The sequence below is a fragment of the Theobroma cacao genome, chromosome 5 (assembly GCF_053813885.1).
Source record: "Theobroma cacao isolate CCN51 chromosome 5, ASM5381388v1, whole genome shotgun sequence".
Lineage (NCBI taxonomy): Eukaryota > Viridiplantae > Streptophyta > Magnoliopsida > Malvales > Malvaceae > Theobroma > Theobroma cacao.
In genome coordinates, this window is record NC_142643.1 from 45,400,697 (window position 1) to 45,415,236 (window position 14,540).

Genomic DNA, 14,540 nt, shown 5'->3' on the forward strand with positions numbered 1-14,540 from the left:
AGTAAGGCATGGTTAGGCATGAGATTGGTTGGTCTTTTGTGTATTTCAGTGTACAAGCTTGACTAGGAAGCCATTTGTTTTCATTTATAATAATCAATGAATGAAAGACAAGGCACATGTAGCCTTTCACATTGCAATTTTATCTATCTCTCGTTCTCTCTCTCTCTCTCTGCTCTTTCTTCTATGTTGCAGCAATAACTACTGATCTATTGCAGCAACCTTATGCCTTAAATACAAATTACAACAACATGGTTTTGGTTAATGGACTCTCCCGCAACTGAGGCTATAGAAAGACTAGAAGTTTGCATTCAGTTACTAAGCTTACATTAAAAAAGGGTTTATTGAAATGAAAGCAGGAGTCAGCATTGCTGTTGAATTCATGTACTTGCTTGGTTTTTCTGTCTTTGCTTAGTTGCCAGCAATCTTCCAATGGTTTATAGTAGTTATTGAGAACACTGTTTAAGATGCTATTTTAATAAATATGCTCTGTTTAATGCTATGATTAATTCTTCTTGATATTCTTTTCCCTTCTTTATAACTTGCTGCAACCATATAACACAAACCATTGCATATCCTGGAAGAAAATTTTGGCAAATAAATAAATAAATAAATAAAAAATTGCAAAAGGCACCATTGGTATATTTCATTTGATGTACTATAGTCTGCTCTAATATCAATCATACGATATTTATAACAGTGTACAATACCATCCTAAACAAACAGCTCACTATATTTTTTCCAATGATATTCATGCAGTTATACCAATACGCGCATATTTCATTAGTGAATTCTGTTAACAAAATTTTTTACTTACATGGTCTGAATGAAAAAGTAGGAAACAGAGCAACATATCTCTTGGCAAAGTCGGGTTATTTTTCTATCGGATAACATTTTTTGGGTACATTTTCTATCTGACATCATGACTATTCTGCACTTTTGACTAATTATTTGCCTTTTGATAGTAACACTTCTTGAAACACAATTTCCAATGTTTCAGCAAAGTAGTCAAAAAGAATGACGTACGGGGTGACATATTTAGAATTGATGACCTGTTTAGTGGCGTCACCAAGTGACAGACAATTCAACTCCAAATCAAGATTCTGGATACAGAGCTGCTAATATTTTTACTCTGCAAGTATACTTGGCAGTCTGCTAAATCTTTTATTAGTTACTGGTGTTCTTGGAGCTGTACGCTAACAAGAGAAGCGTCGGTTCAGTAACACAAGAACATAAAGAAGGAACAGAAGATGGCTGAGGAGCAGCAGAGAATTCAGATTCCTGGAGTGAAACTGGGAAATCAAGGACTTGAGGTTAGATTTTGTTCTTCTTAGAATAGTCAAGAAAAGGGTTGTTTAGGAGTTGCATATAGAATGTTTTTGAGGTCATAACTGATAAGCCCTGAATTTTTATATTCTTTACATCTGTTCCTTGGTTTTGGGTTGAACTGCTGATACACAGAATGTAAGATACTGGATTTTTTGATTCTACTCTGTAAAAAACATGCTAGAACTCAACTTTTTTAACTCAATCAGAATTTAACCATTTCAATCAAATTCACACGATTTCTTTCCCAGAACAGTATCTACTGTCTACCTGTCTCATTTCTGTTGTAAAATCCACTGTTTCTGTAGGTTTCCAAGTTAGGGTTTGGCTGTGCGGGACTTTCTGGAGCCTACAGTGATCCTCTCCCTGATGATGTTGGTATAACGATCATCAAGCACGCTTTCGATAGAGGAATCACTTTCTTCGATACATCAGATTTCTATGGACCCAAAACTAATGAAATACTGGTTGGAAAGGTAACATGCTTGGTCAAATTGTCTAGAGTATTTCCAAGTTGAATAGCAGCAGCTTCCTGATTTTGCTTTTAAATAGGAATTCATTGTTCTTGGCTTGTCAAAGGGATTCATGAATCTGTGAAACCAATACTTTTTCCAGGCATTGAAGCAGCTACCGCGAGAGAAGGTGCAGTTAGCCACAAAATTTGGTATTGCGAAAATCGATGCTACTGGTGTCATAGTAAACGGTACTCCTGAATATGTCCGGGCCTCGGTTGAGGCTAGCCTGAAGCGCCTTGATGTGGAATACATTGATCTCTACTATCAGCACAGGGTCGACACCTCCACTCCAATAGAGGATACTGTAAGAGCTGGAGCAGAAAGCATCAAAGATTTATTTCTTCCATAGATTTCCTTATATCCATACTCTCTTATTAATTGCGGTGCTATCATCTTTAGCTGGTTGAACTTAAAGTTAAGCTATTTGGATTTAACTTTCTTTCTTAGATGGGTGAACTCAAGAAGTTGGTGGAAGAAGGGAAAATAAAGTACATTGGTTTATCTGAAGCTAGCCCCGAAACTATAAAGAGAGCACATGCGGTTCATCCCATAACTGCTGTACAAATGGAGTGGTCGCTCTGGACTCGTGACATTGAGGAAGGAATAGTCCCCCTTTGCAGGTTTCTTCTTGTATCTTGAAGCATTAGAACTAAAAAAACAGTAAAAGTTACTTTAAATTCAAAGTTCGAACTCATAACTTGATAGTCATTTTCATTTCCCAAGTTATACGTTGTTTGAGAACTGGACTTGAGACTCACCCATGCAAGCCAAAGCATGAGAAATGCCTATTTAAATGTCCTCATCTCTGCAGGCAACTCGGAATTGGGATTGTTCCATACAGCCCTCTTGGTCATGGTTTCTTTGGTGGCAAAGCAGTTGATGAAAGTGTGCCTGCTGATAGTTTTATGGTATGGGAACTCATCTATTAATGGCTTTAACCTATCCTTAATCTTGTATAATGACAAGCCTTTCTAACCGGTAGCTTGGTTGACCGATTGCCAACTTCTACTTTTAAGAGATTGCTCCCAAGGTTTCAAGGAGAAAACTTTGACAGAAACAAGATCTTATATCTGAAAGTAAAGAAGTTGGCTGAGAAGCATGGATGTACCACTGCACAACTTGCACTTGCCTGGGTTCTTCATCAAGGAGATGATGTAGTACCCATTCCTGGTAAGTCCACATTCTGTAATTTTCAACATCCACTTTTTTCTTCTTGATAGCCTGCAGATATTTCAACTAACAAGACACTTTCTTTCTCATTTTGTAGGAACAACAAAGACAAAAAATCTGGATGGCAACATTGATTCACTGAGGGTGAAGCTCACAGAAGAAGATTTACAAGAGATTTGTGATGTGATCCCCATGAATGAGGTAGCAGGCGCTCTTATGCCAGATGGTTTAAGTCATCTCACGTGGAAGTTTGCTAACACACCACCAAAGGATAGCAAGATTTCAACTTAAATTGAACTGAACGATGGATGCAAAGTCTGCAGCAGAATATGATGTTTTTGGTGAATGGACTCTCTCCATCAACGGAAACTATTGAAAGACTAGTAGTTTGTGTTGAAAAGTTAGTAAGCTTTGGATACAATAATGAAGGGCTGTAGTTGGCATTGTAGCTTTGCCGTTGAATGCTTATCAGAGAAAGAATGCATTTACTTGTATTGTTTTTCTGTCTGTGCTTTGTTGGTAATAATCCCCAATGCTTATGGTTGTCAACAGCAAAGGTTAAGATGCTGTATAAGAACTATGTTTTTATTTAGTGCTCTAATAATATAATTCATCTTGGTCTCATCTTTTTTCTCATTTTAACTTAGATATCTATACATTGAGAAGAGAAAACAATTAAATTTTATTGACATGATTTCTTTTGTATATACAACACAATTAGGATAAAATGAACACTGACTTTTATTATATACAACACAATTGAGATAAAATGAACACGACATTTATTATATACAACACTATTGAGATAAAATGAGCACGACTTTTATTATATACACGTGATCAAAAAATTATGTCATGACTCAACTTCTTTTATATATATGGTTCAATCGAAACTCTTGATCAACAAAGGACCACATTAGTATTTTTAGTATCTTAGCACGATGATGCATGTTAGTCACATAACGAACGTCATATAAGCAATATATAATACATCAATTTGATCAAAATCTCACGTTAATATTTTTAAAGATAAAATTTAATAGTGTTAATATTAAAAATTTAAGTTAATAAATTGAAAAAGTACAATAACTTAATTTACAGAATTATTATTCAAAATTAAATTTATATTGCATAATTTTACATTTTAGATTCACCTTTTGTTAAAATGCCAAGTGACAAGCTCCCATTGAACAATAACCTTTTGCCCTTCGGTTAAAAGTTGTTTACCTCTTTCCTTCCCATCAATCTCAAGTTTTCAAACCTTTTCCAACTTCCAACACATTCACAATCTAAGTAACAGAACAAAAGAATTTGAATGATGATTTGATCACTTTGAATTTTTATAACTCTTAACTCGAATTAATTTCAATGATAAACTCAAAATCAATTTGAAGTGTTTATGTTCAACTATAACATGAGAATTTATTTCGATAAAAAAGATTTTGCAAAACTCACAAGTTATATAAGTCAAAATTTTGAAAAATTATTATAAACGTAATTCGATTTTTAAATTTTCAATATCAACGAAACAACTTTGAACCTTCGATTTTCTTAATAGAAAAAACCTTTAATTGAATCATTAAAACTAAATTAAAGAACACATTTCATATTATAAAAATATTTAAAAAAACAACTCAAAACATTATCGAAATATGAAATTCCAGTAAATTAAAGTTGAATAATCAAAACTGTCAAAAATAAGTTTTCAATCAACTTAATAAATTCATCTCTCTACCCAATTACAAAAACCATTAAAAAAATTTTTTCACAACCTTCCTATTGGTAGCCATTATACTGTTGAAAAATATTGAAACGGTATTAATTTTGAACGAAAATTAAAAAAATATAAAATAAAGTTAGGATTTTTATTAAAAATTAGGCAAAATACAAGAATTTCGTAATTTAAAACATAATGTTAACTTAAAAAGAAGGGATTTTCTCTCGACTTACACCCTCAATCTTTCTACTAATATTTTCTTTTCAAACGAAAGTCGGTTTTCTCTTTAAAAGAAACTGTCGTATAATGGTTGATTACCTAATAATTTTCTAATAAGCTTTTAAAATAAAAGATATTTTATTGTAAGTCTAACCCTAATTCAACAAGGGAAGTATTTGTCAAATTTGAATTTTGTGTAATACATTAGTTAATTTATCAGTTGCGAGTGCATTACAGTAAACTAATAAGAGAAGCCTCAGTTCAATAACACCAGAGCATAAAAAAAAAAAGGAAAGATGGTTGAGGAGCAGCAGAGAATTCAGATTCCTAGAATGAAACTGGGAAATCAAGGACTTGATGTTAGACTTTGTTCTTCTTAAGAGTAGTCAGGAGAAGGGTTGTTATGAGTTGCATGTAGAATGTTTATGAGGTGATAAGCCCTGAATTTGTATTAATCTTTACCAGTGTTCCTCAGTTTTTGGTTGAACTGCTGATATACAGAATGTAAGATACAGGATATTCTGATTCTACTCTGTTAAAAACATGCTAGAACTCAACTTTTTTAACTCAATCAGAATTTAACTTCCAATCAAGTTCACACGATTTCTTTCCCAGAACAGTATCTGCTGTCTAAGTCTCTCATTTCTGTTGTAAAATCTACTGTTTCTGTAGGTTTCCAAGTTGGGGTTTGGCTGTGCGGGACTTTCTGGAGCCTACAATGATCCTCTCCCTGATGATGCTGGCATATCGATCATCAAGCATGCTTTTGATAGAGGAATCACTTTCTTCGATACATCAGATATCTATGGGCCCGAAACTAATGAAATACTGGTTGGAAAGGTAACATGCTAGGTCAAATTGTCGAGAGTATTTTCGAGTTGAATATCAACAGCTTCCTGATTTTGCTTTTAAATGGGAATCCAAACCCTTAAATAAATGCATTTTTGTTTATCACATTGATACCATTTTAATTGTTACTGTTCTTGGGTTGTTAAAGAAATTCATGAATCTCTGAAACCAATATTCTTTTTTCCAGGCACTGAAGCAGCTACCACGAGAGAAGGTGCAGTTAGCCACAAAATTTGGTATTACAAAAATGGATACTACTGGTGTCATGGTAAATGGTACTCCTGAATATGTTCGCGCCTCTGTTGAGGCTAGCATGAAGCGCCTTGATGTGGAATACATTGATCTCTACTATCAGCACAGGGTCGACACCACCACTCCTATAGAGGATACTGTAAGAGCTGGAGCAGAAAGCATCAAAGATTTATTTCTTCCATAGATTTTCCTTATTTCCATACTCTCTCATTAATTGCGGGGCTATCATCTTTAGCTGGTTGAACTTAAAGTTAATCTATTTGGATTTAACTTTCTTTCTTAGATGGGTGAACTCAAGAAGTTGGTGGAAGAAGGGAAAATAAAGTACATTGGTTTATCTGGAGCTAGCCCTGAAACTATAAAGAGAGCACATGTGGTTCATCCTATAACTGCTGTACAAATGGAGTGGTCGCTCTGGACTCGTGACATTGAGGAAGAAATAGTCCCCATTTGCAGGTTTCTTCTTGTATCTTGAATCATTAGAACTAAGAAAAGAGTAAAGGTTACTTGAAATTCAAAGTTTGAACTCTAAACTTGATAGTCATTTTCATTTCCTAATTTACACGTTGTTTTGAGTACTGGACTTGAGACTCACCTATGCAAGCCAAAGCATGAGAAATGCCTAGTTAAATGTGTTCACCTATGCAGGCAACTCAGAATTGGGATTGTTCCATACAGCCCTCTTGGTCGTGGTTTCTTTGGTGGCAGAGCAGTTGAGGAAAGTGTGCCTGCAAATAGGTTTCTGGTGTGGAAACTCATCTATTTATGGCTTTCACCTATCCTTAATATTGTAAAATGACAAGCCTATCTGACTGGTAGCTTGGTTGACCAATTGCCAACTTCTACTTTTAAGGCAATTTTCCCAAGGTTTCAAGGAGAAAACTTGGCCAGAAACAAGATCTTATATCTGAAAGTAAAGAAGTTGGCTGAGAAGCATGGATGTACCACTGCACAACTTGCACTTGCCTGGGTTCTTCATCAAGGAGATGATGTAGCACCTATTCCTGGTAAGTCCACATTCTGTAATTTTCAACTTCCACTTTTCTCTTCTTGATAACCGACAGATATTTCACCTAAAAAGACCCTTTCTTTCACATTTTGTAGGAACAACCAAGATCAAAAATCTTGATAGCAACATTGATTCACTGAGGGTGAAGCTCACAGAAGAAAATTTAAAGGAGATTTGTGATGTGATCCCCATAAATGAGGTAGCAGGCACTCTTTTGCCGGACAGTTTAAGTCATCTTTCATGGAAGTTTGCTAACACACCATCAAAAGAGAGCAAGATTTCAACTTAAATTAAACTATGGATGCAAAGTCTGCAGCAGGGTATGATATTTTTGGTGAATGGACTCCCTCCAGCAGCTGAAACTATTGAAAGACCAGAAGTTTGTATTGATGAGTTAGTAAGCTTTGGATACAATAATGAAGGGCATTACAAAAAATAAATAAGCAGGCTAGTTAGGACAGTAGCTTCGCTGTTGAATGTTTACCAGAGAAAGAATGCATATCCTTGTATGGATTTCCTGTCTGTTCTTTGCTCCTAGTAATCCCCAATGCTTGTATTTGTTGACAGCAAAGGTTAAGATGCTGTATAAGAACTATGTTTTTATTTAGTACTCTAATACAATTCATCTTGATCTCTTTTTTTTTTCTCATTTGAACTTAATATATATGCACATTTCTATAGCTGATTTCTGAAATAAATTAAACGCAAAAACCATATACACAGAGGAGTAAACTTAGATAAAAAAAAAAAAAAGCAACTTAAAATGGTAAATATATTAAGGACAAAGAACAAGTAAGCTTTACCGGCACGACTTCTCTTATATATACAATGCAATAAAGATGAGACCAGATAGCTCCATCTGCAAATTGAGTGAGGACGCGACTTCTACTATGTAAAGAAAGGCTTTGAAATAGACGGCTCAATCGAGAAGTAATGTCACAAGACAATTGTGGGCATCACAGCACCAGTGGTCTAGTGGTAGAATAGTACCCTGCCACGGTACAGACCCGGGTTCGATTCCCGGCTGGTGCATTTTTGTTTTTCCCAGAGGATTTATCCTTTTTTAACTTTCACTTTTGTAGACATGCCAAGTGGCAAGCACCTATTGAACAATATATCCTTTTGACCTTCAGTTAACTTGGTTTTCCAACTACCACTTGACTCAACTACTTCCAACATATTCACAATCTAAGTAACAGAACAAAAGAAACCAAACCAGACAGAAGTTGGAGCTGAGATTTTCAGACATGGCACAACAAGAAAACTTGTTCCAAATTCCAAGAGTGAAACTGGGCAGCCAGGGACTTGAGGTAAGATTCCAAGTTTCACTTTTTCTTCTCTTTTGATTCATTGAGCACCCATTTCAGTTTTTGTCTCTAAATCCTCACTTTCATTGGATTCATGTTTCTCTTAAAACCCATTATATGGAAAAAATGTAAACTTTTGCATAGATGGTAAGTAAGTAAACTGTGAAGGGAGAGTGATTTTTCCAGTGTTGAGTTTTTCAGGTAATCCAATGTATAAATTTAGTTGACATTAAGCTGATCAGCTGAGATTTGAGAAATGACTGATTTTGATCAAGTGGATGATCTTGTCGCCTCAATATATATTTCAAATGCGTTAGCTTTATCAAAAGGTGTAAATTTCCTAAAGTTACTTGTATTTGAAGCTTTTTCTTCTGATCTAAAACAATAACTGCAACTGACTAGTGAATGTATTAAGAAATCAAGGCAATGGAGTTTGTGTCATATGGAAAGAGTAGGAACTGCTGAAACACCCTCAATCAGGAAAGAAAGTTAAATACATTTCCCTGAAAATGAGGGTTGTTTAAGTTACCTTCACTTCTTAGAGGTTCCTGACAGTGGTAGGATCATAGGACTAATCAAGATGTTTGAGTTACAAACAGGAGCTTGTTTTTCAGTTTTCTTCTGTTCCTGATTTTTACTATTCTCTATCTTTGTTTTTCCAACAGGTGTCGAAGTTGGGTTTTGGATGTATGGGTCTAACAGGAGTCTACAACTCTCCTCTCTCTGAGGAGGAAGTTATCTCAATCATAAAAGATGCCTTTGCTAAGGGAATCACTTTCTTTGATACAGCTGATGCGTATGCAGCTCATACCAATGAAGTTTTGGTGGGGAAGGTGAGCATCTCTGTGTGGGAGTTAGAAGATAGATGTTTAGAACAGCTGCATTTGGAATATTTTGTTTCTAATTGTTAATAACATGCTAAATAACACTCCTCTAAAACAGTAGTTATCCATAAGAAAATCTTATAGAAAATATATGTGAAAATGCATTCTGTGGTTCTGGTTAATGAAATGGGATAGCTACCAGTACTTGAAATGCCTTATGATGATAAATGGATAGTTTTGTGATGTAAACTGAAGAGGAGTTTATAACTTTCAGGCCTTGAAGCAGTTACCAAGAGAAAAAATTCAAGTGGCCACAAAGTTTGGCATTGTAGCAATGCAAGCTACTGGTATGATTGTGAATGGTAGCCCTGAGTATGTCCGCTCATGTTGTGAGGGTAGCTTGAAGCGCCTTGATGTGGATTACATTGATCTCTATTATCAGCATCGAGTGGACACATCAGTACCTATAGAAGAAACTGTGAGTAAATCTCTTCCTCCTTATGCTATGCAGCTGAGAAACTGATCTATCTTCATCTTTTTAAGTTGCTGGTAAAGGGTTTTGAAACCAAATTCTTCTTAAAATGCAGATGGGTGAACTGAAGAAACTGGTTGAAGAGGGAAAAATCAAGTACATTGGATTATCTGAATGCAGTCCAGACACAATAAGGAGAGCACATGCAGTTCATCCCATCACAGCTATCCAAATGGAGTGGTCCCTCTGGACTCGTGATATTGAGGATGAGATAGTCCCACTTTGCAGGTTTGCTCAATTCCCTTTCCAGGTTCTGAAGAAATTGTCCATGTTTAAATTAGATGTTGACAAATATATAGGCCAGAGTTTGATGCATTTAACCTTGCAGGGAGCTTGGTATTGGAATAGTTCCATATAGTCCCCTTGGCCGTGGCTTCTTTTGTGGCAGAGCAGTAGTGGAAAGTTTACCTGCAGGCACCTTCTTGGTATGCATATTCAACCTGGGTATCTAGCAGATCTAATATCTTTTTGTTTTTCTTTTACCCTGAAAGAAAATGAATTTTTCTCATGAAAAGTTTTGGATCTTCTTCTAATAATTTATTTTTATAAGTTGAGACAAGTTTCTATTAGATTTAATCATTTCAAGATGTTCTTCAATTGTTTCAGAGGAAATTGTTCTAGTTAATGACACAGCTTTTTCTTCTTTAACTATAAGGCTTCACATCCCCGATTTCGAGGAGAAAACTTGGACAAGAACAAGAACATTTACACTCGAATAGAAGAGCTAGCCAAGAAGCGACAATGCTCTCCTGCTCAACTGGCACTGGCATGGGTTCTCCAACAAGGGGATGATGTTGTACCTATTCCTGGTGAGAGGCTTTGTTATCATTTCCATCAGCTTATGCCACATTATGGTTAAAACGAGAGAACCGAACAAAATGTAATTAAGGTCCTTTGAAGTAGTATATGATGCCATTAATTTCCAGAAAAAATAAAATAAAATATACAGTATGTATACTATTCTAGTCTGGAACCTTCAGTGGTATTGGGGAATTCAAGCTATTAGTTTATATCCTGCCAATCTGATTAGCATAGCTTATCATTTTACAAAAGCAAGACTAGAGTTGTAATAGAGAACTAACAATCTAACAAACTTCCAATAAAGTATATAGAACATGGGGAGAGAACTTTGAAAGTACCCCAATATGTTGTGCTTCAGTTATTTTCTAACTTTTGAAATCTGATCTTGCAATCTTGGACTCATCATTCTAGAATTTAGTTACCCTATGCTATATCTAGTGCTTTTCTTTCATTATATGAACATCACTTGCTGTATTCTTACTTTACATTTGCCTTGAATTTTCGCAGGAACAACTAAGATTAAGAACTTGGATCACAACATTGGCTCCTTGACAGTGAAACTCACAGCAGAGGACCTGAAAGAAATTTCTGATGCTGTGCCCATTGATGAGGTAGCAGGCGATAGAAACTATGATAGCATGAGGAAAGCATCATGGAAGTTTGCAAACACACCACCAAAAGATTTTGGGGTCTCAGCTTAAGACACTTGTGGTTGTTGTTCATCTCACTTGGAAACAGGTGATGAATTAGGCAATTGAATTTGAAATGGTTAAGGCATGTTCATGAGCTGTTTGTATCATGCATCGAAAACATTTGGCCAGAGACCTTTATGAGCTGCTAAACCATCTAAATTTATGGAAATGATATTACTCTGATTGCTTAGAATTGTCTGCTTGGGCGAAATTATGATGAACTATACCTTAATCCAAGACCTAACATCAGGCTCAAACACCAGAGCAGAGAATAGATCTATTTTCTGAGGCAAATATGATATCAATATGAGGTAAATCCATAATGTTATGTGCTTGAAGAAAGTGCAGCCATGAACAGAAGCTAGTGATCATTACAAGAGTATTGTCTAGCTGAGAATTAAAATTTCTAGTAAGCTACAAATAAAAGTTTAGGCTGCAGAAGAGGTGTGCAAGCATTTCAATGGTGGCCTAGGAGGCCACTCTAGCCACTTGACACCTTTACTTATAACCCATATTTGATAGTTAAAACAGTGGTTGAGAAATAAAGTCTAAATTCTATGTTAAAATACCCAATTTATGGCTATACCTATCAGGTGTTACAGCCAAACATGAAATGTGAAGAACTATTCACAAAGCTTCATGTTCCACTCGTTCAGGGTTCAGCCTCGGAATTGGAAAGTGGAAACAAGCAGCAATTATGTAACTACCCTTTTCTTCAATCAGCATCAAAAGACAAACTATAGTCCACCACTCAGGAGCATTGTTGGCTCCAAGCGCAAGATAGCTTCATCTTCACATAGCTTTGCAATTTCCTCCTCTGGCAAGGTTACCATTACCGTCCGTGCAAGCGCTCCTTCTGGTGAAGGCATCACCATAATCAACCCTTCACCCTCCACATTCCCCACATGGCATGCCACATGAGCGGGTCTTACATTGTCCTCAAACATAGTAGCATACATCAAGGATTGATCCCCATTAATCATATGTTCCATGCTAACACAGGTTAGTTCAGGGCCATACATCCTAAAGGGCTGTGCATACTTCCCGCCCTCTCCCTTCCGTGATTCAAGCCAATCCATCACAGACAAAATCTCCTCTTCCTTCATCCCTGCAATGTGGCCATGCACTGCCTCCGCCACGTGTCCTAACTCACCAGGAATCAGATCTTTTTCCCCCAATGACAGCACTGAAAAATGCAGTGCATTGCCAAAATAGCCATAAGAAAGTGGTTCTTTCAACAGCCTCCTGAAGTCTATGCAGATTGAGATGGAGTGTGTATGGTCATGTTTAGAGCCATTTAAACGCGCAACAGGTATCCAAAAGAGTGCAGCTAGAAGATCAAATGGGGTAGCATCAGGGCACGTAACATGAATTTCTGATAGGCATTTTTTGATTACTGAATTAGAGAACTTAAAGGCGGTTGAGGCCATTTTCACCGAGGGAGCTTCTACAAATGACTTGGCTACATAGTGCTCAGCTGATTTACTATCACTAACCGGAACTGCTCGGCCATGGAGTGCAGATGAGAAGACTGGTGGATATACAATGGCTTGCTGACGGTGAGCCTCAGTCCAAGTCTTAAAGAATAGGACTAAAGAGGTTAGGTCAGCATTCATGTGGGAGCAGTTTAATCCAATGGCTACACCCCCTCCTTCAAGTTCAGTGACCTGCAAAACCAGACCAAAAAAAAGTTGGTGTCTTAACACTGCTATTAAAGTTGGCAGTTGATTTACCAACTTGAACCAATCAACAATTATTACAGAATTACTCGTTGCTTCTGCCAGGAGTTAACAAAGTAATATTAAAATACTATAATGGAATTATACAGATCTGCAAAAGTTGACAGTAAGTTTAGCTGATCTAGTACTCAAAAGCTATACTCTTTAAGAAAATTTAGTCAGAAAGTTTAAACTTTAAACCAGTACCAATAATCAAGAAAAACCAAAATGTTAAAACATCTTCTATGATAGAGACTTCCAAAACACTCCCAGATACTTTCTTTTTCTGATCAAATCCAACCAGTTCAGACATAAAAACAACTAAATAACATGTCTTTGATGTACAAAATGTATGTTTATCAAGGTTAAGGAGCAATGAACATTCATCCAATGTAAAAGAACTCTGGGTTTGGCACATCTTAAAGTTAAAAAGTACATGAAACACTACCTGAATACGAAAAGGTGACCACGTATTTGGATTTTCAGGCATGTCCTCCCAAGCAGCCAAATCTCTCTCCTCCATCCCATTACCATATCTCAACCATTCATCAATACCAACGCTCACTTTAGCCCTCAGAACTCTAACTCCAGAATCATTACACTTCACTTCCCAATTACCAGACTCCCCTCGGGTCAACCGACCCGTAACAGTAGGGTACAACGAAAGGGTCTCAGAGAGTGACACCCTTATCGGATCCAAGTCAAATGATCCGAATGGATTTTTCTCATAGTAAAAGACCAGGTGCAAACTGTGCTGCCCCATGGCTTGGTCCAATGGAGTTAACAGGTGAGTCTTCCCTGGCTCCACTGGCTTGCTAGACACTGCCGTTAACTTGGAGTGCACGTTAACCCTGCTACTTTGCTCACTCATTCTCACAAAATCGAAAGAGAGAAGAAATATTGGGAGAGTTTACAAGTTTCTATGGGGAGACACTAGCAGACACTTACAGCAACAAACAGTAACATAGGTAGAGACCTGTTAACCTGATCCTGATAAGCCCAGTTTTGTAGTTCTCGAGGAAGAGGAAGGCAGAGATTAAAGAGCGAAGCTGGGGGTTGGTTGAGCTTTGAGTTTTAAAATTAATGAAGATCATTAATTCCTAGCTTGCAGGTGTGGCACAATGAACACAGGACTGTGACGAATTATGTTGCACAAAGTTCAAGGCAAGAGCTCAAGAACGTGGGATTCAAAACATTATGGTTCAAGACATACACCCCATAAAGCTAGAAAAAAAATTCAAACATTAAAGATTTCAACTGCATTACTGATCTCCTCCACCTGAGCATTTAATTTAATAATAAATACATATATTTTTAATCACATGATTGATTTTAAATTTTTTATATATTTTTCTAAAATAACTACGCAAAAAAGATATTTTTTAAAATAAAAATTATAACTTGTAAATCAGATTTTTATAATAGTACAAGAAAATATGGAATTATGCAAAGGTGGGCCTCACAATTTTGAGTTGGCACACTAGAAAGAAAAAGAACATAGTCAAGTTTTAAATGCAAGGATGGCTGGAAATCATAATCACTTTAACAGAAAATACTTTATAAAAATAAAGAATGTTTTTTGAAAAAATAAATTAACCAAGCTTGTCAGAAA

General features: G+C 36.3%; 4 protein-coding genes and 1 non-coding gene across 5 annotated transcripts; 4 read left to right on the forward strand and 1 right to left on the reverse strand.

Annotated features, from left to right (window-relative positions):
- The first annotated feature begins 1,103 nt into the window (after positions 1 to 1,103).
- LOC18600216 (putative aldo-keto reductase 1) lies at positions 1,104 to 3,632 on the forward strand. The gene is made up of 7 exons (XM_007030534.3): positions 1,104 to 1,310; positions 1,632 to 1,799; positions 1,939 to 2,142; positions 2,286 to 2,458; positions 2,650 to 2,746; positions 2,855 to 3,008; positions 3,106 to 3,632. Exons 1-7 carry the CDS (start codon positions 1,248 to 1,250, stop codon positions 3,297 to 3,299), a joined length of 1,053 nt encoding a protein of 350 aa, XP_007030596.3. The 5' UTR covers positions 1,104 to 1,247; the 3' UTR covers positions 3,300 to 3,632.
- Positions 3,633 to 5,202: 1,570 nt separating this feature from the next.
- Positions 5,203 to 7,685, forward strand: LOC18600217 (putative aldo-keto reductase 1). Its single transcript, XM_018120782.2, has 7 exons — positions 5,203 to 5,303; positions 5,617 to 5,784; positions 5,981 to 6,184; positions 6,329 to 6,501; positions 6,694 to 6,790; positions 6,899 to 7,052; positions 7,150 to 7,685. The coding sequence occupies exons 1-7, from the start codon at positions 5,241 to 5,243 to the stop codon at positions 7,341 to 7,343; spliced, it is 1,053 nt and encodes a 350-aa protein (XP_017976271.1). The 5' UTR covers positions 5,203 to 5,240; the 3' UTR covers positions 7,344 to 7,685.
- Positions 7,686 to 8,015: 330 nt separating this feature from the next.
- Positions 8,016 to 8,086, forward strand: TRNAG-GCC (transfer RNA glycine (anticodon GCC)). The gene has a single exon. It is a non-coding gene; the product is annotated as a tRNA-Gly (tRNA).
- Positions 8,087 to 8,209: 123 nt separating this feature from the next.
- Positions 8,210 to 11,403, forward strand: LOC18600218 (putative aldo-keto reductase 1). Its single transcript, XM_007030536.3, has 7 exons — positions 8,210 to 8,364; positions 9,027 to 9,194; positions 9,460 to 9,663; positions 9,773 to 9,945; positions 10,046 to 10,142; positions 10,373 to 10,526; positions 11,026 to 11,403. Exons 1-7 carry the CDS (start codon positions 8,302 to 8,304, stop codon positions 11,217 to 11,219), a joined length of 1,053 nt encoding a protein of 350 aa, XP_007030598.1. The 5' UTR covers positions 8,210 to 8,301; the 3' UTR covers positions 11,220 to 11,403.
- Positions 11,404 to 11,506: 103 nt separating this feature from the next.
- LOC18600219 (acetyl transferase 1-like) lies at positions 11,507 to 13,799 on the reverse strand. Its single transcript, XM_007030537.3, has 2 exons — positions 13,377 to 13,799; positions 11,507 to 12,877 (listed from the first exon to the last, which is right to left on the reverse strand). The coding sequence occupies exons 1-2, from the start codon at positions 13,797 to 13,799 to the stop codon at positions 11,948 to 11,950; spliced, it is 1,353 nt and encodes a 450-aa protein (XP_007030599.1). The 3' UTR covers positions 11,507 to 11,947.
- Between the last annotated feature and the right edge of the window lie 741 nt (positions 13,800 to 14,540).

What these genes read in the sequence shown, in the direction of transcription:
- LOC18600218 (XM_007030536.3), top strand. Translation starts at nt 8,302, where the DNA reads ATGGCACAACAAGAAAACTTGTTCCAAATTCCAAGAGTGAAACTGGGC. An exon ending in ATGAAGTTTTGGTGGGGAAG is followed by an intron (nt 9,195 to 9,459) that starts GTGAGCATCTCT and finishes TATAACTTTCAG; the next exon opens with GCCTTGAAGCAGTTACCAAG. An exon ending in GAGATAGTCCCACTTTGCAG is followed by an intron (nt 9,946 to 10,045) that starts GTTTGCTCAATT and finishes TTAACCTTGCAG; the next exon opens with GGAGCTTGGTATTGGAATAG.
- LOC18600217 (XM_018120782.2), top strand. Translation starts at nt 5,241, where the DNA reads ATGGTTGAGGAGCAGCAGAGAATTCAGATTCCTAGAATGAAACTGGGA. An exon ending in TGGGAAATCAAGGACTTGAT is followed by an intron (nt 5,304 to 5,616) that starts GTTAGACTTTGT and finishes CTGTTTCTGTAG; the next exon opens with GTTTCCAAGTTGGGGTTTGG. An exon ending in TGCCTGCAAATAGGTTTCTG is followed by an intron (nt 6,791 to 6,898) that starts GTGTGGAAACTC and finishes TCTACTTTTAAG; the next exon opens with GCAATTTTCCCAAGGTTTCA.
- LOC18600219 (XM_007030537.3), bottom strand. Translation starts at nt 13,799, where the DNA reads ATGAGTGAGCAAAGTAGCAGGGTTAACGTGCACTCCAAGTTAACGGCA. An exon ending in GGTCACCTTTTCGTATTCAG is followed by an intron (nt 12,878 to 13,376) that starts GTAGTGTTTCAT and finishes CTGGTTTTGCAG; the next exon opens with GTCACTGAACTTGAAGGAGG.
- LOC18600216 (XM_007030534.3), top strand. Translation starts at nt 1,248, where the DNA reads ATGGCTGAGGAGCAGCAGAGAATTCAGATTCCTGGAGTGAAACTGGGA. An exon ending in GGAATAGTCCCCCTTTGCAG is followed by an intron (nt 2,459 to 2,649) that starts GTTTCTTCTTGT and finishes TCATCTCTGCAG; the next exon opens with GCAACTCGGAATTGGGATTG. An exon ending in TGATGTAGTACCCATTCCTG is followed by an intron (nt 3,009 to 3,105) that starts GTAAGTCCACAT and finishes CTCATTTTGTAG; the next exon opens with GAACAACAAAGACAAAAAAT.